Genomic DNA, 26,405 nt, shown 5'->3' with positions numbered 1-26,405 from the left:
AACCCACTCTTGATCGACTATCCCTGTCTAACTACCGACCTGTCTCTCTCCTGCCCTTTGTCTCAAAGATCCTGGAACGTCTGGTCTACTCTCGTTGTCTTGACTTTCTCTCTAATAACTCTGCTCTGGATCCCTTTCAATCTGGCTTCCGTCCTTTGCATTCCACTGAAACAGCCCTTACCAAGATCACCAATGATCTTCTTACTGCCAAGTCTAAAGGCCATTATTCCATTCTTATTCTCCTCGATCTAACCGCAGCCTTTGACACGGTTGATCACGATCTTCTCTTAGATTCCCTCCATGACCTTGGACTCTGTGGCTCTGTCTATAACTGGTTCGCCTCCTATCTAGAGGGTCGCTCTTTCAGCGTGTCGGCTAACGGCAGCTCGTCCTCCTCTTTTCCCCTTTCAGTTGGGGTTCCGCAAGGCTCGGTGCTTGGCCCGTTGTTGTTCTCCCTATACATGCTGCCCTTGGGTAAGCTTATTCAATCTCACGGCCTCCAATATCACCTGTATGCTGACGATACACAATTATATCTCTCATCTCCGGAACTTTCTCCTGATGTTCACGATCGTATCTCGGCATGTCTTTCAGATATCTCAGCCTGGCTGCTTCATCGTCGTTTGAAACTTAACATGGCAAAGACTGAATTGCTTGTTTTTCCTCCTAAACCCTCTCCTCACCTCTCATTCTCTCTTACTGTCAACGATGTCACGCTTACTCCGGTCAAGGAAGCTCGTAGTCTTGGCTTTATATTTGACTCCTCGCTCTCCTTTACTCCTCACATCGAGGCAGTAGCTAAATCCTGTCGTTTCTTCCTGTATAATATTGCCAGGATTCGACCATTTTTGTCTGTCTCTTCTGCCAAGACTCTCGTTCACGCACTGGTTATCTCTCGGTTGGACTACTGCAACCTTCTTCTCTCTGGCCTTCCTTCGTCTCACATCAGTCCGCTGGTCTCTGTCCACCACTCTGCCGCTAAGATCATCTTCTTGGCCCACCGCTTTGACCATGTCACTCCACTTCTGAAATCTCTTCATTGGCTTCCAATTCACTCCAGAATCCAATATAAACTTCTCCTGCTGACCTTCAAAGCTCTTCATGGTCTAGCTCCTGCCTATCTCTCCTCTCTCATCTCACACTATCGCCCCGCTCGTGCTCTCCGCTCCTCTGATGCCATGCTTCTCGCCTGCTCTAGGACCTCCACTTCCCTTACTCGGCTTCGTCCTTTTTCTTCTGCTGCCCCTTACGCCTGGAACGCTCTTCCAGAACACTTGAGAACTACAAACTCAATCACTGCTTTTAAAACTCAGCTAAAAACTTTTCTTTTCCCTATAGCCTTCAAATATTGAGTTTGTTCTGACTCTATACTGTTAGCTTCTCCCTACCCGGTGCCTGTTTACACTTCCCTGTGCCTGTTTGCATTCTCCTTCCCTCTTCATTGTTTACTACAACTTATTAGATTGTAAGCCTATGCGGCAGGGTCTTGCTATTTACTGTGTTATCTGTACAGCACCATGTACATTGATGGTGCTATATAAATCATCATCATCATCATCATCATCATCATCATCTGGTCACAATTTATCCTATAAAGAAGGAGCAAAGCAGGCCCTCCACAGCTCACCCTGACTCCCATCAGTAACTCACCTTCCCCATTGAGCTGTAGACTGACATTTTTCTCCACCGGGGTTGAGCATTCCAAAGCTCTGAGCAGCTCCAAGCAGCTGCCTTTAAAACAAACACACACCCCAAAAATAAAAAAATCAACCTGCCAGAAAAATGGCTTTATTCTTCACCCCTGAAATTATTTTGGCTCAAGGCCCAAGACCAATAATGTTCAGTTTTGGACCAATTACAGGTGTCTGCTCCAATATACCATAACTCATCACTGTTATAAATATCTGCTTCACGCTATTGAAACAGGGAGAGTCCTGGCTATCCAGTGGAATACAGAGCTTCACTGTGTGCCTATGTCTGGCAGAGCAGGAGGTGTTGTGTTTTTCTAGTAGGATCCAGAAGCTACTTTTAGAGGAAGTACTTCTTCACCCAGCATATAAACTGTGGAATGCACTACCACAAGAGGTTGCAATGGCCACCAACCTGGATGGCTTTACAAGGGGATTAGAAAAAGTTATGAAAGATAAGGCTGTCAATGGCTACTAGTCATGATGGGTATATGCATTCATGTTCCAGGCTCCAGATGTTCACATGATTAGTGAACAAGACAGAGTTTTTTCCACATTCCTACCACTCTGCTCCATAATGTCCCAAAGCATGCCACTTGTCCATTAAGAGAAGCCTAAAGACCTAGGCCGTAGCTAGACCTAAGGTTTATCCCAGGATTGTCCTGGGGTCAAACCTGTTCATCTAAGTGCCACACAGGGCATCCAGTGCTCAGGCAGGGACGAACCCAGGATGATCCTGGGATAAACCTTAGGTCTAGCTACGGACCCAGACTGCTTATGGATCACCTTCCCTCATGTGGACCCACCAGGTGGAATGGGCACCTCCTGAACCTTTCATTGAGCCAAGAGTCAAGTCAGAGTTGCATTCTGAGATCTGCATTTTTGTGAGCTTTCTAATGCAGCTCATCTCAGCAAAGAAGGTACACAAAAATGTGAAAATTAGGGGAAAACACAGACAAGATCCATACATTTGAGAAAAGTGTACACAAAACTGCATTTCAGCAATGTAAAGTACTTGGGGGGTGGAATGCCTACATTTAAAATTCACACACAAACACAGACATTAGGGGAAATGAGCACCAAAACCCCAGACAAATTTCTGTACAGCTGTGTTTTGCAAGCTCATGCAAAAATGGAATGAAATGAGCTTGACCTCAGACAACTGGCAATTTTGTTGAGTCCAAGATTGATAGATCTGTTCATCTCTACCTACCTGAGTATTCAGAGGACCTTCTCCGTGTCCCACTCCCTTCTGAGCTGGCTGGTTTCCATGGACAGAGATTTGTTGGTTGTGGTGTCCTGGCTCTGAAATGGTCTCCCCTCTCCGCTCCTTGACTTTGCAGGAGACAAATGTTCTCTAGGCTGGCTGTCAGTAGGTCATCAAGGCATCAGGCAGAATGTGGCCTTTCCAGCCCCACTACCTGATCTCATTTTATATGGAGATACTGGAGATTCAGTATGCAAAGGCTGTAGCTCTGTGCTTTGCCACTGAACCATGAATCCTCCCTATTAGTTTAATTCTGAGGCATTCTGAGTATGGTTTTTGTCTCAATTGTTTTTACTCTCCCTCTTGTAACAGAGTATTGGTTGTGACGACTATCTTGGCTCAGACAAGCTGGTGGACAAATGTGGGATCTGTGGAGGGGACAACACAGCTTGCAAAGTTGTCTCAGGCGTCTTCAAGCACACCTTGACCAACCTTGGGTACCACAAAATAGTCGAGATTCCAGAGGGGGCGACGAAAATCAACATTACAGAGATGTCAAAGAGCAACAACTACCTAGGTAAGTTCTGCCTCTTTCCAGAAGGAAACTTATTCTAATCACCATCTTCAGATGACTGCAAATGGAGACTGAGGATAGAGAGATTGAGGAAAGCAGAGTCGCTTGAGGAATTCGATCTTTGTGAATTAAGATACAAACTGACATGAACTGCATCTCCCTATGTTCAGAAGACACCTTAAACCATGGCTTTAACCACGTTGAATAAGCCTTTTTGCTTTATTCACCATGTTTAAAGCCATGGTTTAAGGTGTCTTCTGAAAGGGACCATAGACTCAATGAGGGAGGGCCCCCATTGAGGGTGTCTTGCCCTCCAAAATCTGGAGTTGCCACTGGCAGTTGTGATATGTGGATGTATGTACCTTTAAGAGGCCTGTAGCAGCTGGTCTCCAGGTCCTCATCGAAGGCCTGGGCGGAGCCTCTGTTTCTTCCAGTTGGTGTTGTGGGCCTTGCTGAGGAAGTTTGGTGTGTCACTGTTCTAGGAGGTTTTAGTAATAAAGGAATCCAGCAAGGAAAAGACTCTGAAGTTATTGCCTGGTAGTCTAGGGACAAGTGGCAGGCTGAGCAGGTAAGCTCACCCGTATGGTCCCTATGCCTGAGGGATACTACAGCAGTGATATAATTCCTGGGCAAAAAAGAAACATATTTTGAATTGGTGCTAGAAAAGTCAGCACCAACTGTTTCTCCCGAGGGATTGAAATTCCAGAGCTAGGGTACAGCCACAGAGAAGAGAAAATGTATACATTTGTACAGATGTTTTATTTTTAAATATACATATACAAAATTTAGATGAATGTAGAAATGGGCCAGAGTAGACTTAAGAGTGAACATAGGGGAAAGTGGCATAATAGACTGATCCATCCACACCTGAGAGATACTGGGCATGTTCTGAGCCCATCTCTTATACATTCAGTGACTGCGTGAAAAGGTCTTTGGGATCCTGCTTCCAGTGCACACACAGTAATAATGCAAAATATGACTTCTCCACATTTTTATCTGCTTCACGTCTGAAATACAGAAGACCATCTCCTCCTTCCCTCCCTCCCTCCCTCTCATCAGCTGATTGCAACTTGTGAAAACAGGAAATACGCCCTGCATTCATGATATAAGCAAAGTGTCTGGTATTCAGCTGGATGGAAGAGCAGCCATGGGAACCTTCAGTCTTGGGAAACACGGGGTGGCGGGGGGGAGGGGGGAAGAGATTGATTTGGTGCACTGAGAGCCTGAAAAGCCAGGCCATCAGCTTTAAAGTGAACCATATGGGACAGGTTTCTTTCCTTTTTTTCTTCAAAACACACACACATCCACCTTGAGGTTGGCACAGGCAAAGTTATAGGAACTCTGGGGAATATATGAAGAGTCACAGTTGGTTCCCATACATGCCAGTGGGCCTGATTCTTTTTTTAGGACAGAAAACTCCTAAAATCCATGAAATTCCTTCCGTGAAATGCCGCAGCACGTCCACGACAAAGCTAGTCCTGAAATAAATTAAATAAATACCCACAGCCACCTTTAAAATGAAATGAAATGATTTTTTTGCTTGCTTCTTCAATGGCCATTCCAACTAGTTGTCTGGAAACATGAGGTTTTCATTCCTGAGCACTTGTTGTTGGAACTGCACACTGTGCATGAGGGTTACAAAGCCCCCATTCCAACGGACGCTGGCAAAGGAAGTCGCCCAGGGAACTTCGGCTATTGGGCAGAATAAAAATGCAATAAATAGGATGTCTGCCATTGGGAAATCTGTTCTACATTTGGTTTGATGGAGTTCTCCAATGTGCATTTGCAGGACAAGTCATAGTTCCCCCCCCCCAATCCAGAAACATTTTGAGTATTTTGTTTAATTTGCACAAATTGCAGCCCAAATTTGCACGAATTATGCACATTGCAACCAAAATTTGCACTTTTAAAAGTAATAATAATAATAATAATAATAATAATGAAAATGAAAATCTATGAATCCTGAAAGCCACAAAATTAAGAAAAAGACAAATGTCTCAGCCATATATACAAGTGAAACTTGTGCAAATTAGGAAATCTGCTCAAATTGAATGCATACACATATTCAGCAATGTAGGGGTGTGCACGGACCCCCCGCTCCGCTTCTCTTCCAGATCCGTGATTTGCGGATCGGCCTGCTCCGCCCCGCCCCCGCTCCGCCTATGGCCGCTCCGCTCCGCTCAGAGCTCCAGATCCGGATCGGAGCTCTGTTTCCCCCCATAGGCTAGCATTAAGCTAAAAAAGTCTACAACTTTTTTTCTGTGAAAGTTAGAAACCTCAAGTTTGGCACCATGACACCTCATGGAGGTATACACACGCATGCCAAGTTTCAAGGCAATCCCATCATCCCCTGATTTTTGGGGAATTTATGAAAATCGGGCACCCCATTCACACCCCTTTCCATAGCTCCGTCAATTTGCATGTTAGAAACCTCAAACTCACCACCATGAAAGCTTATCCAGGGATACATACACATGCCAAGACTCAAGGCAGTCCCATCATCCCCTGATTTTTGGGGAATTTAGGAAAATCCAACACCCCATTCACACCCCTTTCCATAGCTCTGTCAATTTGCATGTTAGAAACCTCAAACTCACCACCATGAAAGCTTATCCAGGGATACATATGCACGCCGAGACTCAAGGCAGTCCCATCATCCCCTGATTTTTGGGGAATTTAGGAAAATCGGGCACCCCATTCACACCCCTTTCCATAGCTCCATCAATTTGCACGTTAGAAACCTCAAACTCACCACCATGAAAGCTTATCCAGGGATACACGCACGCCAAGACTCAAGGCAGTCCCATCATCCCCTGATTTTTAGCGGGGCTTAAACCTGCAGACATCTCAATGGGGCCATTTCAAAGGAAATCCCAACATGCCATGAATTGGGGAGTAGAGATCAACCTAAATGAATCTTCTTCCACACTTGAAAAATAGATTTGGAACTTCCAAAACTCTAAGTGAGTGCAGGAAGGACTTCTCCCCTGAGTCAAAGCCACACACACACAACATCCCTGCGAGGTGGGCAGGGGGGGAGGGAGGGAAGGCAGGCAGGCAGCAGACATTTCTGGGGGCATAAGGAAGTGAGCCAAGGATAAGCCAGTAATGCATATAAAATGGAATAAATAAATAAATAAACAAACAAAGGAGGGGTGGAATTAAAAGCAGCAGTGTTGCTGAATAAACAACAAGAAGAACTTTTTTAAAAAGGCTATATCTGTCTTTTACCAGCAATAGGAGGACGTGCCCAGGGGAGGGGGAAGCAGCTGCCAGTTCAATTCATGAAAGCCATTGCTTCACCAACAGCTCTGAGGAGTAAACGCTCACTTCAACTCATGATAGGCATTGCTCCACCACTAAGAGAAGTAGACCGCTCACTTCAACTCATGATAGGCATTGCTCCACCGGGTTACTCTCTTTGGAAGGCTCTGATGGCCTTCCAAGTACAGGAGAGAGTGGGGGCACGTCCACATGGGATGCCCTAGGGGAGCTCATCCCCTTGCACCACATCTTTTCAGTTGTTCCCCAAAGTTAGGGTGGGGAGCAGTGCTCTCTTATTATTGGCTTTCAGGTTATGATTTCAGGTTGTATTTGTGCATTTGGTGGGGCTACTGTTTTAAAAAACACTGGGAAAAGTCCATTCAGATTAAGAAAGAGAAGTTTCCCAGAATCCCAAGTTACCCATTTTGCCTATCCCCTCCTCCAACTTTGGGATCATGTGATCATGACCGGGAGTTGACTCTGCCCCTCAGCCCTTCGAATAAGGTATATTTCCCGCCAGGTTTTTTAAAAAATTCTAGCGCGCGACCCGCACCACACAGAGAGGTGAGAGTAGTCTCAAAATGACCCCCATCCACGACTCTCTGAGCACAAGAATTTTCAGAACGATAGCTTCAAAAACAACCCAGTTATCCGCGATTCTTTTCCGCAATGCAATCCTATGGGCGAAATGTTTCAAGATGGCGATCGGAGCGGTCCGCCTGAAAGAGGAGCTCCGAAAATGGTCGCTTCTCTTCGCCTTGCTTCTAGGGGTCCGCGGTCCGCTTCTACTCCACCTCTGGGTAAGGCGGAGCAGGCCTGCTTCATTTTGCAAGCAGGAATGAAATTCTCAGATACCCCTATCACAGGCTAGAGCAGGGCAGGCTAGTTTGCTATCACTTTTGAGATAGCAAACTAGAGCGCACTACTCTAAGCCAGGTGTTTTGTTTTGTCTGTGGCTGTTGCCTTTGCCTTGATTTTTGATGTTTTTCTTGCCTAAGCTTGGGAGGGAATTGGAGATGTGATATTTTCATCTGATTGGGATTTTGTGGTTTGTTTGATCTTGGAGTATTTGTAGGTTGTATTGTTAGTTCGGGTTTGGTGGCTTAAAAGTCTTAACCTGCCCAAAGGGTGGAACTGGGGAAAAACACGCAAGCCAAACAACTGCTGAATACTATGCGCCCGTTACACACGGTGACTTGTCTAACGTATTTTGCATGTGGTGCTTGGTGTCTAATAGCAATGACTGATTAGACGCCTGAGACAATATTGTGGAGTTCATCCAATTAATGCTTCATTAGCTGTAAATAGACCATAACATTAACATACAGGAATGTATTTTCCCCCAAATGTTAAATCCATCACCTAGTCTGGCCAAGTGATAGTTATTTATAATCAAAGTGTATTTCCCAGAGCTGGAATTGAGATTTCGGCTCTGCACCTTGAAATATTTTGAATTCTATAATGGGAAATTATGCTTTTCAAAAGATATTTGGGAGAACACTTCACAATTTGTATTCTAATAAATTATGTACATAGTAATGCTGTGTATTATCTGTCTGAACTGTTGTTTGTTTCTTGGTAGAACATGTTGGCATGACAATTTCTACCTTTTACAAACATTTTAGAATTGTAGCTGTATCTAGTTAATAGGAGTTACTTTGTTTCCTATTTGATTGGATTTTAGTACTTTGGTCTTAGAAATCATTTGCATAATTCTCATTCCCTCCTACATGGAGCCTTCTGCAATACGCTCTACATAGGGCTACCATTGTACCTAGTTCAGAAACTTCAACTAGTTCAAAATATGGCAGCCAGGTTGGTCACCGGTACACCTAGGGGTGAGCATATTACCCCAACATTAAAATCACTCCACTGGCTGCCAATTAGTTTCCAGGCAAAGTACAGAGTGTTGGTCATTACCTTTAAAGCCCTAAATGGTTTGGGTCCAGGTTACCTGCAGGATCGTCTTCTCCCGTACAGTCCGCCCTGCACACTCAGGTCCTCTGGGGTGAACTTACTTCAGTCAGCTAAAACTAGGCTGACATCAGTTTCTCAGAGGACCTTTTCTTCTGTCACCCCCAGATTGTGGGATGGCCTGCCGGAGGAGATTCGTAAAATTAACTCTCTGTGTGATTTTCAGGCAGCTTTAAAGACTAGCCTTTTCCGGCAGGCCTATCCAGATCAATGTAAAATCATGAATTTTTAAGATGTATTGATTCCTGTTCTAATGTTGTTCCCCACCTCGATCCAAAGGGAGAGGTGGGTAAGAAATAAATAAATAAATATAATAATAATAATAATAATAATAATAATAATAATAATAATAGAGTGATCCCTGCATGTGGTTGATAATGCTACCCAACCTATCTGTAGTTCAGAAGCCTACAAAGGCCTTGACCAGAGCTGGCCCTACCATTAGGTAAAGTGAGGTGGCTGCTTCTGCTAGCAGATGCTGGGACATGAGGAGTGGTGATGGTTGGGGGACAGGGCTGTGAAGACCATGTTGCAGGGCTGTGTAGACCACCTAAGCAGGGCTGTCATCACGACTAGGCATGGTGGGGCACCTCCGAAGAACCCACACCCCAACAGGGCCCACTGACAAGAGCGCCTTGGGGCTCCTCCTCTTCTCCACTCTAACCTGCTTGTTCACCTGTCTCTTGCTCTGGCCCAAACAACAGTGGCGGCGAGAAGCAGGAGCACCAGCCTACTTGCTCACTGGCTCCCTGCCTGTCAAGCAAGGAAGTGGTAGCAGTGATAGGAAAGAGGTTGAAGGGCAACAGAAACTGGTGACAATGGTAGTGAGAAGGTCGACCCACTGAGGGAAGGGGCCTATTGATGGTTTCCAGAGTACAGCCTTGTCCTGTTTTCTTGGATGAGTTTCAGTTGGTACAGCTCGAGGATGTTGACAAAGTGCTCGGACTGGTTCGCGCAACCACCTCCGTACTGGATCCTTGCCCCTCTTGGCTAATAAAAGCTAGCAGGGATGGAACAGCCGGCTGGGCCAAGGAAGTGATTAATGCCTCTCTGCAAGAGGGAGTGGTCCCAGACCATCTGAAAGAGGCAGCAGTGAGACCACTCCTGAAGAAAACTTCCTTGGACCCAGAAAATCTTAGTAACTACAGTCCGCTGGCAAACGTTCCATTCCTGGGCAAGGTCCTTGAGCGGGTGGTTGCGGGCCAGCTCCAGACACTCTTGGATGAGACTGATTATCTGGATCCATTTCAGTCAGGTTTCAGGCCTGGTTTTGGCACGGAAACAGCCTTGGTCGCCCTGTATGATGACCTACGTTGGGAGAAATACAGGAGAGGGAGTGTGACTCTGTTGATTCTCCTTGATCTCTCAGCAGCTTTCGATACCATCGACCATGGTATCCTTCTGGAGCATCTGGATGAGTTGGGAGTGGGAGTCACTGCATTGCAGTGGTTCCGCTCCTACTTGGCGGGTCGGCTCCAGAAGGTGGTGCTTGGGGAACACTGCTTGGCCCTGTGGTCTCTCCAGTATGGGGTTCCTCAGGGGTCAGTCTTGTCCCCCATGCTGTTTAACATGTACATGAAACCGTTGGGTGTGGTCATCCGGAGTTTTGGAGTGCGTTGTCATCAGTATGCTGATGACACGCAGCTCTACTTCTCCTTTTCATCTTCATCAGGTGAGGCTGTGGATGTGCTGAACCGGTGCTTGGCTGCGACAATGGACTGGATGAGGGCTAATAAACTGAAACTCAATCCAGACAAGACTGAGATGCAGTTGGTGGGTGGGTTTTCTGGCCGGGTGTGTGTGTGTGTGTTCAACTGGTTCTGGATGGGGTTGTGGCAGGTTGGGAGAACATCATCGTGGATGGACTGTCTGGTCAAGAATCGTCCAATTCACCAATAACGTGAGACTTTGTTGTGGACATTATGATGCTCCTGGACTTTAGAATTGATTTGCCAATATAAGCCACCACTTATTTATGCCACGACACAGGCTCTGAACACAAGACCTCACGTCTGCCACCACTTCTTATGGGGTGACACAGGCTCTGAACACCAGACCTGGCCGAGGCTACTCCCTGCTCAAGCCAAGCACCACCGCTTGATACGCCTGAGGCAAGGGATAAAGCCCACCTTCCTCCAAACTATGTGGAGAAAGGGGTTTAAAATGGAGAATGGATTTTAATATATATAATAATGCACTGTGAGTTATATCTGCTTAGGTGAATGATTGTCAGAGTGGGTGCTGAATGTGTAAACTTAAGATGATAAACGCCAAACAGACACGTGGGATTTTTGTGGTAGTTTTAAAATAAACAATCAAAATTTATTTTTAAAAGTTCATAAGCTTTGTTTCAAATAACAACATTTAAAAACCTTTTTGAAACCTTCCATACAATCCTGTCACTCTCACATTCGCGCTTTCCTTTCTCTCACACAATCACTCTTGAACTTTCTTTATTCTCAGTATTGATTAATATACTTCCACTACGTGCACACCACACTCTAAAGACACCACTCTCTACACTGACTCTCAAATTTCCCAGAACTTTAGTACCATAAATACAGAGAGCACCACAGACTCTAAGAGTCCCTAACAAGTCTCCCTGAAAAGCTTTCCTGAAAAGGACAAGAACAAGAACTCTCAATCCCCTCAGTCCTTCCCTTATATATCACTCCTCCCCCCTCCCAAAACATTCTAACTCCGCCCACTCAGGCCAACATTCTACAAACCACAGACTTACAAACTGCAGACATACATTTGGAATTGACCTGTGGGGTGTAATGCCACAGGTTGCACTCCCTCTGAAGGAGCGGGTTCGTAGCTTGGGGGTTCTCCTAGAACCATCTCTGTCACTTGAGGCTCAGGTGGCCTCGGTGGCATAGAGTGCTTTCTATCTGGACAGGGATAACCTAGGTTCAGTTGTCCATACTCTGGTAACCTCCAAATTAGATTACTGCAATGCCCTCTACATGGGGCAGCTTTTGAAGACGGTTCGGAAGCTGCAGCTTGTGCAAAATACAGCGGCCAGATTGATAACTGGAACAAGGAGGTTCGAACATATAACACCAATTCTGGCCCGCTTGCATTGGCTGCCTATACATTTCTGAGCCCAATTCAAGGTGCTGTTTTTAACCTATAAAGCTGATGGAACGCCTCTCCTGACATGAATACCTGATGGAACGCCTCTCCCGACATGAACTTACCTGTACACTGGGCTCAACATCTAAGGTCCTCCTCCGAGTGCCTACTCCGAGGGAAGCTCAGAGGATGGCAACAAAGGAGAGGGCCTTTTCGGTGGTGGCCCCCCGACTGTGGAATGATCTCCCCGATGAGGCTTGCCTGGCGCCAACACTGTTATCTTTTCAGCGCCAGGTCAAGTCTTTTCTCTTCTCCCAGGCATTTAACAGCATTTAACAATGCTAAGTTTGGTTTTTAATGGACCCCCAGAACAGTTGTTTTTAAATGGATACTGTTGTTTTTATATTGTTGTTTTTATGCTTTTAAATTTTGAGTACTTTTAATGTTTACTGTTTTAACTTTTGTAAATCGCCCAGAGAGCTTCAGCTATGGGGCAGTATATAAATGTAACAAATAAATAAAATAAATAAATTCTTGCCCAAAGGCCCCCTAAAACCTGGAGACAGCACTTCCCCTAAACCTGCCTGCTGCCCTCAAGTGTGGTGGAGGAGACGTCCCATTGCCCCCAGATTTGCAAAACTTAGCTCTCGGTCTTGTAGGCTTCTGGATGTGGAATTGGCATGGGTGGGGTATCTCTCCTTCACTTCAGGCAGAATTTTTTTTTGGAGGGGGGCAATCCTGACCTGGTCTCCTGTTTTCTCAGTACTGAATATCCTGGCTTAAAACAGAGGGACTTTTTCTTTTCACCCCTAAAGATTTTTATTTTTTTCATACAGTCCTCAAATTTGTGGAATATGCAGGTAAGATTCATAGAAAACTGTTTTGAATCTGTTGCAGATGTTTCTGACATCCTAATATGAGTTTTTATTTTTTAAAAAATAAAAAACGTGGTGGTTAACCTTGAGATTTGAACCAGAGCTCATTTTATACATCAGAAAGTCAGTAATTTTGCTTAATTGATTCTGCTAGAAATCTGTTGTTCGTTCGTATACTTTCCCTGCAGTCTTCACAATCTGCCTGGACCTGAGCCTAACCATTTGGGCCCAGCTTTGAATAGTTTGAGACCTCATCATAGATCTGGAACTCCTCAACAGTGTATATGTAGCCTGGAAGAAAAGGGGCATTGACCCACTTTGGCAGAGAACATATTTTGTTACTCGTTGATTTCAGATCTGGCAGACAGACTCACACACTGCCGCGCTGTTTAAGAGGCATGCATTTCTTTGCAATAATGTCGACTTTGATAGATCCAAACAGGCCATCAAGTTGCATTTGAATAAATCAAGATAGGGAGGAGGAGAAAAGAGATGTGCTGATTTATGCTTTGATGTGGCAGAAATATTGGCACTCAACTTCTTTTAGGAACCTCAGGGTTACTCTTGCCTTACTGTTCTCTCTATGTAATCTGATTGCTGTTGCTCTGACCCCAGTGCACCTGCAGCTAGCAGAAGGCATAGACTAGACAAAAAAGGAGTGGTTGGATGAAAAAAAAAGTGCAGGTTGACAAATACCAGATTGTGCGATGTTGGCCATGTCTCTTCAGCATTTATGTTGATGATCACATTAGCTCTTCCTTCCATACAGTCCTTTCAGCCCCCACAAGTCCAACCTTCACCAGATGGCTGAGGGAAAATTGACACTAGAGCCCCAGATCTGGTTGCACTGATGTTTTGAGCAAACCGTCTTCACAACGTTCTGAGGAAGTTGACAGGGACATCTTCCATCTGATCTTGCTGGCAGGGAAATCCCACTGCAACCCCTTATCTCTTGTTATGGGAAAGGGAAAGCCCAGGCAGGAGGCCAAACCTAACTTCCATCAACACTAGCTCTTGGATGCCACCCCCGGACTGGATACCTGAACTCAAATTTCCCACCCAGGGCTTTAGGAAAAACAACATAGCAGGAGATGTCCACTTCCCTCAAGGAAGTCGAAAAGATGGGAGGATGAATTATGGAGTAGCTACTAGGAATGTCACAGGAGTCAGAGAGGGGGATGGAGCCCAGTGCCCCTCTCTGCTTGGCCACCTGGACCTCCTCTCTCAGAACCACTGACACTTACCAGACCCTGGTCACCAAGTGCTGAGTGGACCATGAGTGCCTGGCAGCCACCTTTCCCCTTAGGGAGCTGCCATTTTGTGTAAAAGTTGTGGTTTGGGGCTTTCTGGGAATTTAATGTTGCATAAATGGCAGCCATAAAGGGGGCATTTATGCAATATTACAGGTGCAAATGACCGTCGTTGGCTTCCTGCCTATAGTAGTAAGATGCCTATGCCTATCTTTTCCATACTAATCCTAAGGAGAATGAAAGATAAGCCTGGTGTCCAGTCTAGAATCTTTACATTTCCTTTCTACAGAAGCCGTAAACCTGGACTGGGACATCTGTCAGGTATGCTTTAAGGTAGATTCCTGCAATGAGCATTGGGTTGGCCTTATAGGCCCCTTCCAACTCAACTAGTCTATGATTCTATATATGGGACAAACATGGTATTCACATCTCAAAAATGGACTCAGTGGGGACAGCCAATAGTAAAAATATTGTGAGTTGAGATCTGAAAAAAATCCCCAATATTACTGATCCCCAATATTACAAAATAAAAAATCCCCAATATTACAGATGTCCCAAAATCATGATGAAGTGCTGAAACTCAGTCATAGTCCACATGCTTTGCATCCAAAGGGTTCCCCGTTGGATGCCCTGGCAACTCTTCTGGTATGAAAACTGGAAAGCAGTAGAAACTACTGAGTCAGATGGACCAACGGGCTGCCTTGGTATAATGCAAGTCCCTACTTTCCTAACTAGAGAGACAATCAAAGCATGTGTGGGATGGAGCAGAGCCACTGAGTGTGACCACAACCTTTCCCTTCAGATGTTGAACGTTGCTGGCTTTAGAACGCCTCTTTAGGGCTACTGGCAAACTTGCTTCTTCAGGTCTTTAGACACCACTCCTTTTAGGACCCTGAGGGATCCCTAAATAATTTGTAGAGTCAGTTTGTAGCTCCTTTCTCAGCTGCACTTGTTTTCACTGGTTCCTTTCCAACAATGGAGCCATTTCTGTCATTTGCTCTTTAGTAAAATAATACAAAAAGTAGGTAAGTTGGACGGGTGTTTCATATGCTTCCAATTTAGCGGTTGAAATTAAGCAGGTAGGAGCCCAAAATAGCATGGTTGGTAGAGCCGAGAGAAAGAAAGAAAAAAACACCCGTAAAATGGCATAATTTAAGAAAGGCTGTTTCAGTTTATTTTATCATCTGTATCCTACATTTTGACAGGTTTTGGGTATGGTTAGGAGTAACTATTATTCATCTCGACATAGCAGACAAGCCTTCTAACCTATGTTCATTTGAGGTCTGAACATTCAGAATCAATGCACCAAAGATCTGAACAATAAAATTGGCCTTGTTGCATTAAACTTAGCTGTTGAAGAAGTCCAGTCATGACGTTGCTGAAACAATGGATTCCTTTTTCTTTGGGTGCACAACATCCACGAACCATCCTGGACTCTATGGCAAATGCATTTAAATTGTTTCATTCATGTTTCAATGTTTTAATATGGGTTTATTGCCTTTAAGAGCCTCATGTGGCGCAGAGCGGTAAAGCAGCAGTTTCTGCAGCTGAAACTCTCCCCATGGCCTGAGTTCGATCCCAGCAGAAGCTGGTTTCAGGCAGCTGGCTCGGGTCGACTCAGCCTTCCATCCTCCCCAGGTCGGTAAAATGAGTACCCAGTTAGCTGGGGGAAAGGTAATAACGGCCGAGGAAGGCAACGGCAAACCACCCTGCTATAAGGCCTGCCAAGAAAACATCAGTGAAAGCTAGCGTCTCTCCAAGAGTCAGTAATGACTCAGTGCTTGCACAAGAGGTCCTTATTGCCTTTAACTGTGGCCTTTGCTAGACCATGGGTTAGCCTGGGGTGAACCCCAGTCTCGCCCCTGTGTGTCCAGATGACGCACAGGGGATCCTGGGGTCAGGCAAGGGTTAACCCTCCCTTGCCCTGGGGTAACGGGCTCCACTTGTAGCCTGGTATTTCCCGCGGTCTTGGGCTGATCCCGAGACCCCGAGCGTGTAGCCCGTTCCGCTGCTTCTCCCGATTACTCGCATGTAGCCAGGAGAAGCTGTGCACAGGGAGCGCTGGGCCCATCTTGGCAGGGGGAGTGATCGGGGGGGGAGAGACTTCAGGGGGAGAGATTATGGGGGAGAGATCGGAGCCGGGAGGGGGGGAGATCAGAGCCAAGGAGGAGATCAGAGCCGGGGGGGAGCAGGAAATCAAAATAGTTTTTAAAATAAACCTTACCTGAGCACACGATCATTCGTGCACATCACCCCTTTAAATGGAAAACAAAATGGTGGATGTGACGGGGCTTTCCTTTAGCCCATCACATCTGACGTGTGGATTGGAGCGACAGCCCATGGTAGCTGCACCGTGGGCTCACCCCTCCTCCTGCACGGATTAACAGGTAAGTCTAGCAAAGCCCTATATGTCTCCCTCCCTCTAGTAGAACTTACCCATCTTCTGATGTTACAAAATTCTGTGTTTCACCACATCTGTGATATACAGTTGGATTCTATTGACCGGTGGGTGAGGGGGACAAATCCAGAACGTTATGACATTAGGACTTGAGTACACTCTTACTCATGTTACAGAGCTGAGAGCTCCATAAAGCTAGCCAGGGTAAACACGGCTTCGGATTTTACTGACAGCTGTACATTTAGCATAAGCATCTAGTTTTCACTGTCCTACATTTTGTGTAAGTGCTAGTTGGGCTCTGCGTTAGGACACAGCGGACATGTGGAGAGCCAGCTGATGCTGTGGTGTGGCCAAGAGGCCGTGCTATGAATCAAAATGGGTGTTTCAGCAACACTTAAGCTCACTGAAGGTCTCTGATTTCCACTTCAAAGCCCATTCTGACTCGTGTCCATATTGAATTGAGAGTGTTGTTGATTTTTCTGCAGAAAAGTCCATTCCATTGCACATATGTTTTAAATGTTTGCAGTTTACCCCATTGACTAAAGCATGTTTAGACCAAACAACAGAGGAGGACTGTTGCTGCCTTCTTCATGCCTTGCTCGTGGGCTTCTCTGAAGCATCTTGCTTGGTGCTTTTGGACTGGATGGATCCTTGATCTCATCCAATCAGGGCACTTATGTGCTTAATTCATGCAAGTCCTTTTTAAATTTGTGTTGGCCTGTGGCTTAAACTTACATGGAGACTACAATCAGCTCAATTACATCATTTCAACCAGGGGTACAGAAACTCTTTCAGCCCGAGAGTCGAGTTCCATTTTGGAGAAGCACTCAAGGGCACCATCCCAGTAGTGGGCAGAGCCAAAGGCAAACAGAGCTGGATCCAAATACCCAAAAAAATCACTTCAATTCGTGATAGGCATTCACTCCAGTGATTTACCTTTGGAGGGCTCTGATGGCCCTCCAAGGACAGGAGAGTGCACAGGGCATGTCCATGCCCTAGGGGAGCTCATCCCCTTGCACCACATCTATTCAGTTGTTCCCCAAAGTTAGGGTGGGTAGCAGTGCTGTGCTTTTTCTATCTCTTATTATTGGCTTAGTATATGATTTCAGGTTGTGTTTGTGCATTTGGTGGGGCTACTGTTTAAAAAAACACTGGGAAAAGTCCGTTCAGACTAAGAAAGAGATGTTTCCCAGAATCCCAAGTTACCCATTTTGCCTATCCCCTCCTCCAACTTTGGGATCATGTGATCATGACCGGGAGTTGACTCTGCCCCTCAGCCCTTCAAAAAAGGCATTTTCCCGCTGTTTTACCCGATTTTTCCAAAAATTCTAGCAAGCGAACCGCACCACGCAGAGAGCTGAGAGTAGGCTCAAAATGACCCCCAGCCACGACTCTCTAAGCACAAGAAGTTTCAGAAAGATCGCTTTAAAAACAACACAGTTATCCCCTATTCTTTTCCGCAATGCAATCCTATGGGCGAAATTTTTCAAAATGGCGATCGGATAGGTCCGCGAAAAGAAAAGCGCTCCGCGTATGGACGCTTCTCTTCGCCGTGCTTCTACGGGTCCCCGGTCCGCTTCTACTCCACCTCTGGGCAAGGCGGAGCAGGCCAATTCGCTTCTGATTCTCCGTTTCTAATCGGAGCGGAGCACATCCCTAGTGTATGCCATGTTTTGAATCAGTATTTTATGTATTTTATGCTTGCTGTTGTTCCCTGCCTCGATCCAAATGGAGAGGAGGGTAAGAAATCAATTACTATTATTATTATTATTATTATTATTATTATTATTATTATTAGCCATCAAAGGGTCAGTGGTCGGGGCTGTGTGTATGTTTTCTTATAGTATTATTGCCTTCCGTTACTATTTTGAGGGTGTGGAGGTTACAAAGCCAAATAAGAAGAACCCCACCCCATCAGCATTCATATCAAACTTCAACTCCTCCCTCTCTCTGTTCCTTAAGAAGTTTCCGACACTATTTATATTCCATTCAAGGTGGTTATTAAAAGATCAGTTTTCTGTAACTCCCTTCAGTTCTCCTGTGACATTTAATAATGCACGGCGATTTGTTGTTAGTTTTAACCTGTCACTGCTTGAGTGTTTGTTTCTAGCGTAGAAAATGGCACTTTTTTTTATTATGATCTCCGCCCGAGAATTCCACGCTTTATTACCACAGAGGGGGCGAAAGGCCTAATGAAAACAAACTCGCCATGGGTGCCGCATCTTGCATGCAGACAAATGCAGATCATTCTTACTGTCTACATGATCACGCTTTGGCATTTTGTACAAAACACAAGGCAACAAGGAAGAGAATAATGTTCAAACTCTCCAAATGAAACCTGAGCCATACGACTAATATTGACTCAGGCTCTGACAAAAGATTGCCCTTCATTTGTTTTGATTCAGAGAGGCCCAGAGTCCATAGCTAATCCATCTTTATATTTATGAATAAATAGTGGTATGAGAGAAATGCTGTTAAAGTGAAAGCAGGTGGGTAAAGAGCGTCAGGTGATGAGATGGCTGCCCATGCAGGTTAGAGTGGGGCCATTTGGGTGCTGAGCATGCACATCGGTGATTATGCGGACTATACCTGTGGTTGATTGGCTTAGTATGTTCAGGGTAGCTGTTTTTGAAACCACTGTGATTTCACAATGTCCTAGTAACCTCAGAGCATTGACTAAAGATGAGATAATCTGTCAAACGCCATTTCCCTCATGTTCTCATTTACCCACTGCTAAACGTATTTTGTCCCAGTTTTTGCATCTGGTTGTAACTACTTTTATTTTATTTTTTAGATCACCCCCCAAAATTGTATGCCTTTTGGTTTGCATTTCCCCTCAAATATACACATTTTTGCTACACGTTCTTTTCAAATGTATGCCTTTTTATGTGTACTCTTTCAAACGCACACATTTTCACAAGTGCTTTTTTTTATTTAATGCAGCATGTTTTGCACAGCTCCACAAATATACCAATTGTTTCGTCAGCGCTGTTTCGAAACTGTGCATATTTTGTATACACCGTTTTGAATATACACCTTTTAATTTTTGGGGGGGGGGGGGACTGCATCACATCCTTTGGGAAAATATGGAGTTCAACATCTAACTGTGTTCTGTTTTGTATTTCGGCTTAGGATGTGTGAATTTGGTAAGCTGGCATTAAAATGTGCCAGCTTAAAATGTGCCAGCTGGCATTAAAATGTGCCCACCCTGCCAGTATGGCTAGAGTGGGAGCAAGTTGTTGAGGGCGGGGGAGAGAGGAAATGGTGCATCACATGCTTTGCACATTAAACTACGTTGTGTGTGGGCAGGGCTCACCTATAAAGGCAAGCCTTGTGCACCTCTCTGGCCTTTTTCATGTTCTGGCCCCCACCCTCCCGCCCTTATCTAGTATGGGATTAGCTAGTCACCCCCTTTGGAGGGGGGGGGCTGAGTAGGAATTTTACCTGCCACATATTGGGTGCGGTGTACAGGGTTTTTGCCTACTCCATACTGGAATTTAATATTAGTCGAGGGTGGGTAAACGGGTTGATTTGTTGGCAGGGTTGTACAGGAATCTTGGAATATCAGATGAGGTTGGTGAGCACTCGTTGGGCACCTTGTGGTGACTGGCAAGTTCAGAGGCCTGGTCAACAGGGGCTGTGTGGCTCTCGACCCAGGATATGGCTTGCGTTTGGGAACCTCACTGTCTCACTTACTTGGGGTTTTGGTGCTCCAGGCGGGAGCGACACGAGGAGGTCTCCCCCCGAGCACACACGTGTCGCTTAAGCAAGGAATTGGGTTTTCATCTGACTCCTGGCTTGGCCGGGTGTCTCACCCTTTATGCAGGCTACTTGCTTGGAGACAGGATGCTTGGATTCCTGGGAGATCCAGGGAGGGGTGAGTTACCTCATTTAAATAAAGAGGCCTTTGTTATACCCAAGCTCTGGTGTCCGTGTCATTATTTCCTTGCTTCTTCCTCTATCTGCAATTTCTTATTCACACCTAGCCCTAACACAGAGTGTGTACAGCTGGTGGGTTGACATAGTTCCAGCAGTGACATGAGCCCACCACTGGCCTTGCTTGCGCCTGCATCTGATTAAGTGGAAAACCAGGCCAGGATCATTGAATCTGGGAGGAAGGAAAAACTAGTGTCCTGGATGTGGGGGGAGGAGGTGGGCTGAACATGAAAGAGGATGAGCATTTTTTTGAGGTGGGGGGAAGAAATCACATGGGCTGATTGCTGCCGTCAACATTCAGCACTTAGCTCATACATTACTTCTCCCACATTTCTGCAGTGATGGGGGTTGGTCCATGCAGGACAATTTAGCATCTAAGGCAGGGGCTGCGTTGTCATATTGTGGTGTCTGTACCTCATCAAAACTACGCGTGAGAAAACCGGCTGCAAGCTCCCAGGCACTGAGCTACTAGCACAAAGTTTTAAAACAGATACACCCTTCTCTTGAAGATGTACTAGGCTTTTTCTTGGCAGCCAAATTCTGGGGGAGATCCTAAATAAATTTAACTTTATTAGGCCAAGATTTATGTCTGTTTTGTAAGTCATTCTCCAAATTAAGAAGGAACAAGTTAAAATTGTCATGGGTGATGCCCTGAGATATCCATCTCATTGGGGCCATTGTGTCATTAATTGTACTTAAAAAAAAAAAACCAGCTTGGTATGCACACATGGTCTATCAATAGATGGCTGTAATTTATCATGTGTAAGCAAAACAATGCAATCTGAATTCCCCATCGCTCCAGCAGAACAGAAGAAAATTTAAAAGGAAAATCACTCCCCCCATCAACAAACTAAGGAAGGCAATTGAACAGGTCACAACCTCACCCAAAGTTTAATCCAGAAAGACATTTCTATTACTTTTACGCCTTCCCATCTGTTGAATCAGATGCACGTTGGTGACATTATTTATTTATTTATTTATTTATTTAAAACATTTATATCCCGCCCTATATCACTAAGATCTCAGGGCGGCATACAGATCATAGAATCATAGAAGAGCAGAGTTGGAAGGGGCCTACAAGGCCATCGAGTCCAACCCAATGCAGGAATCCACCCTAAAGCATCCACCCTAAAGATAAAAATATACAGTATAAAACAATAAATATTTATATAAAACAATAAATATACACAGTTAAAAACAAATTAAACCATGATCCAAGTTAATACAATATATAATTTAAAAGCAATAGATGCAGTTAAAACAGTTAAAACAATGTGCCAGTGAGTTTAACCATCAATCTGTTCTAAAGACACCTATCTGTTCTAAAGTAGAGTTGGATTTGGTATTCCCTGCAATGATCTCTAAAATTATTTAAAAATATCACCCATGTTCCATGACCTCATGATGAGGAGATGCAGATTTGTTCTTAGGTGTTTGGTTTTTTAACCGTATTTCTTCGATTGTAAGACGCCATCGATTCTAAGGCGCACACTAATTTCAGTACCACCAACAGGAAAAAAAAAGCTTTGATTCTAAGAAAAAATAAATTTCTTAGAATATCTTTTATGAGTAGAATTTCTTAGAAATTTCTTAGAAATATCTTAGAAAGAGCTGGGTTTGGGTGCCACTGGGCTGGGAGGGGCTTAGGGGTAAGCAAAAAACCAGGCGCTTACCCTCCTAGCTCCTCTTCACTCGTATGGCTCGCGGCGGCTGCTGCAGGAGCTTCCTCTGTTGGAGGCCTACCTGTACGAGGAGGAGAGAGACGACTGGAGCTGCCGCGTGAGAGCAGCTTCGGCGGAGCAGTACTTTGGCCTCTGGCCACAGGGTTTTCGGGCCACTTTGTCCCAGCATCTGCGGGTGTGAGGAGTATTAGCAGTTTGTCCTGCCCTCCAGCAAACCAGGGGGCGGGGACTACTTCCAGGCTCCACTCGGGACGCGCGCTTCCCGGCCGCCGGAGCCGGGTGGGTACAACCCAGCTGGGCATCTTCCCAGGGTGGTGGCTGGGGGGGCGCCCGGTGCTTTGGGGGGGTGAGCCTCCTGACTCTTGGAGCTGCGTGTCATCCAGGTGCGGCTGACAAGGGCCACCCGGCGCTGCGCAGGGCGCGCTGTAGGCCCCAATCAGGCTGCAAAGCGATCTCAAAAAAACCCCAATCACTTGCAAAGCGATCTCAAAAAACCCTGCTTGCTCAGCTTTCTAAAAGCAATAAAGCCAGAGAGAGAAAGTTGGAATGGATGTTTCAGACACTTTTTTAATAGGATAGAGTCTTTTTGCATCTACCATATTGCTTCAATTCTAAGACGCCATCGATTCTAAGATGCACTCCACTTTTAGAGATGTTTATTTGGGGGGGAAAGTGCGTCTTAGAATCGAAGAAATACAGTACTTAACAACTTTGATCTGTGCTACAAAGTCACATTGGATGTATAACATTTGAACTGTCATGGCTTGAATCCTGCAAATGCCATTAGGTGAGAGTGCTCAGCAGTTTCTGTTAGGAGGCTCTAGGCCAGTGCTGGTGGGCAACTTTGGGAGATCTGTGGGCCGGTTTTGCCTCCAACATGAGGGGGGGAAAAAACTAGTTTGCCTTGAAATAACAGTGGTGAACTGCTAAGGATGGGTAAAACAAGCAAATCTCACTTGTTTGAAAGCAGGATTTGGCCATTTTAGGCTAATGTACTGGAAACCAGCCACTACAGAAGCCTAAAATGGGCAATTCTGGCTTCAAAACCAGCAAGTCTTCCTTCTTTGTTCCTGCCACTAATGGATAGACAGATAAATAAATAAATAAATAAATAAATAAATAACTCATCGGAGCAGATTCCTCACCCATCCCTAGGCATGACTCATCAGTTAATTTGTATGCTAAATCCTTCTTTGATGGTGTCCAGTAATACTGTGAAGCTTCCCATTCTGCTGAGAAATGTTTTAATCCTTCTTTTGAATTTTGTTAAGCTCTTCACCTGAATTGTGTAATAAGGGAAGAAGACTGATTTTAGATCAAGGTTTTTTTTAAAGTAATATTGCACATTATGGATGAAGTCTTCAATTAAATAAATCCCTTGGTTAGCTAATTCAATGGCTTGATTACAGATTAAAATAGAACTGCATTTAATTGGATTTGGCCACTTGGCTTCTCCATTACAGATTAAAATAGAACTGCATTTAATTGGATTTGGCCACTTGGCTTCTCCTAACTGCTGATATTGGGACCGAAATAATTTCTGTTCTATCTGGTTCATTTTCCTGTGGTCCCTCTACCCTGGAATGTAACCCCACACTTTTGTTTATGCCTGCATCTGGCTGACGGATCCCAGTCCTGAGATTCCAGGACTTGCTCAGCTCATCATGCATGGCTCCCTCACTGGCTGCCATTTCCCACAAAAATGGCTGCTTGTTCTTTTCCATGTTTATCCCTTTTGCATAAATGTCAGCCTTAAAGGGGGAACTTCCAAAACATTGCAGGCATACACTGGGTCTGAATTTGGGGGGTGGGTGGGTTGCTGCATAAAAAGCAAAGAAACTATCAATCAGTGGTTAGGGGAAAGGAGTTGTCACCATCTGGGGAACCCTATGAGGGCACATCTGGCCCATGATCCTGAGGTCCACCACCCTTGAAGTAGACAATATTGGGCTAGGTGGACCGCTGGTCTAACTTTGTGTATGGCAACATCGTGTGGTCATATGCGGACTCAGTTGCATGGATCTGTGCAACCATCTGCATCTCAGCACACCTTTGGTTCACATCTTCCTTCCAGTCTGGGTGCTGTGTGATGTGGAGCACTGGCCTTCAGCTCCTGACGTGACACCGTTGGGATCTTGACTGAGTGAGCTCACTGGGACATACTGGTGTGTCCTTGTTCCAAAGAAGCGGTTTAGCTGACTCATGACTCATGGCTGAGACCATTTTATCGAGGGTCCCAGACTGCTGGCTAACTTCTGAACTATACTGCAGATGGTAATCATGAATCCTATGTCTGAAGCGAGGAGACAATGAACTTGGCAGGATGAAGTCTCAGGGCGGGCTCGGAACAATCAATTGCCTGCAATTTGCTCTGCCTCATCCATCCAAAGTGGGAGAGGAATGTGATTTATGATGTCATGTTCTTATGCAGACCTGCTGCCTGTCTCTTTAGCAACATCTTTATTGAGACACGCCTTGCACTGTAAGCTTATTTTTCAAGCCAAGGAAATCCTGATCATATCCCATCATGGTAGAAACTGCCAAGACAGAGTTAATGGCAAAGACAGGCTTGCTTCGAGCCGTTTTCCTTCATCATCCTACAAGATCACAACCAGTTCAATCACAAACATTGTTTGGCCCAGATTAGCCAGTCCAGAAAAATGAAAAATGCATTTTCTAATGCAATTCCTTCCTGGAAAATGTTCTGAACAAATGTTAGACAAGGTTAAAAAAAAACCTACACAAATCATCACTGATGGCGCCCCTCATTCTTCAAACACAGGGACAGAGTACTTAGATAATTTAAAACTCTGGACTTAATGGTCATATTCTCTTCCCCCCCCCCAACACCCCCCCCATACACTCTGGAATTAATGGTTAAAGATTTTGGAGAAATCTCTTTGGGGATGGAATTCAATGACTTGGTGCCCTGGTGTGACATCCAAGTTAAACTGCAGCGAGTCAGGCCACTTTGAAGATTTCCCAGGAATTTTGCAGCTTCTTTGAATCAATTTACGCAAATTACTGCTGAATTTGTGCAAAATATCCCCCCCCCCTCCCAGTGCTTGCCTGATTCAGTACTCACTGAGCCAGGTAAGTGTGCAGGCGCCCACTCCCTTGGCAAGCTGACATTTTCTGCAGAAAGGGCAACTCATTCTTGTCCATAAGTGTTCCTTTTGTATAAATGGCAGCCTCCTGTTTATACTGTTGTTTTTATATTTTTGATAGTTTTAAATTTTGTATACTTTTTAATGTTCACTGTTTTTAACTTTTGTAAACCGCCCAGAGAGCTTCAGCTGTGGGGTGGTATATAAATGTAATAAATAAATAAATAGATAAATAAATAAAAGGAGCAGTCCACACTGCATCACTCATTGGGTTTAGAAGAGCGTTTCCTTTCTTGCTTTTCCACTGCATGACTTCTAGATGGCACTGTGGTGTAGCAGGAAAGCACAAATGCAGTGGTGGGAAATGCATTTTCTTTCACTTTCACAAATAATGCTGCATTTCCCCTGCTCTTTCCCTGCATAAGATAAAACTGCATCTTTGCCTAGCAGGGTCAAGGCACTGTGACATACTGCATTTGTATTAAGTGCAATGGTGAAATTGCACATAGTGAATTGCATCTAATCTTAGATCTACTTAGAGTTAGACCCATTGCGATGAATGGGATGTAAGCTAAGTCTGCTCTAAACAGAACTAACATTGAATACAACCATGTGTTGACCCCTAAGCCCCTCAAAGAACAAAACGTGAATCATGGTTGCCCAGAGAATGCACAATTGGCTTATTTTTACAATAATATTTGCAAATCTGCTGATTGTTTGGGAAACATATCCTCTACAGTGAATATGCAGCTTTTCCATTAGGGCTGCAAAAATGCAGATATCTGTGGCATCTCTTCCACCTTTGCCAAGCAGGAAATGTCCTAGCTCTATTTTGTTTAAGTGCTTTTCCATTTTGAAGAGAGTTTTACATTCTGCCGGAGTTATTAAGTTACCCGTTGCTTTAGAAGTTACCTACATAACTTTTGGCGTGGATCCCAGCCAACCTATGAACTGTTAATCTAGCAGCCAGCTTGATACACACTAAATTGGCCTCTTAGAGTCTCTTTAATCCCAATCAAGCAACTCACCCCTAAATTTCCCAGTGCCAATTTATCTGCAAAACTGAAGATCAGGCTGGTTTTGTTCTCGCTAGGAGGAGATTCCACAACAGCAAATAAGATTCTTTCTATATGCCAAATGCATGAATCTCCAGAGGTTTGCAGCTGGCCTTTCTGTACAGACCTATTTTTAATTATATATATGAATGAGAAAGATTTTTGGGCACCATCAATGTCACTTCCCTGGTCACAATATGGAACTCTCCCTCTCTGTCTACATTTTCTCACTGCAAGACCTGGGACATTTCCAGAGAGTTTGGCCAGAGACGGTTTGCTCTGTCTGATCAGTAAACTCTGCCCGTTTTTTTTTTTTT

At 44.8% G+C, this 26,405-nt stretch overlaps 2 protein-coding genes across 4 annotated transcripts in view; both read left to right on the top strand.

The window, feature by feature from the left end:
- The window catches only part of TARS3 (threonyl-tRNA synthetase 3), a 556,255-nt gene that overhangs the window by 464,808 nt on the left and 65,042 nt on the right, over window positions 1-26,405 (top strand). The gene's annotated exons all lie outside the window — the stretch shown is intronic.
- THSD4 (thrombospondin type 1 domain containing 4) overlaps window positions 1-26,405 on the top strand; it is a 387,535-nt gene that overhangs the window by 311,985 nt on the left and 49,145 nt on the right. For all 3 annotated transcript variants that reach the window (XM_063142589.1, XM_063142590.1, XM_063142591.1), the window contains one exon: window positions 3,268-3,472. In XM_063142589.1, coding sequence (XP_062998659.1) covers window positions 3,268-3,472 — 205 coding nt within the window. The remainder of the gene's footprint in view (window positions 1-3,267; window positions 3,473-26,405) is intronic.

This window comes from Elgaria multicarinata, chromosome 16, assembly GCF_023053635.1.
Source record: "Elgaria multicarinata webbii isolate HBS135686 ecotype San Diego chromosome 16, rElgMul1.1.pri, whole genome shotgun sequence".
Taxonomy (NCBI): Eukaryota; Metazoa; Chordata; class Lepidosauria; order Squamata; family Anguidae; genus Elgaria; species Elgaria multicarinata.
This window is presented reverse-complemented; position numbering and strand designations above follow the sequence as displayed.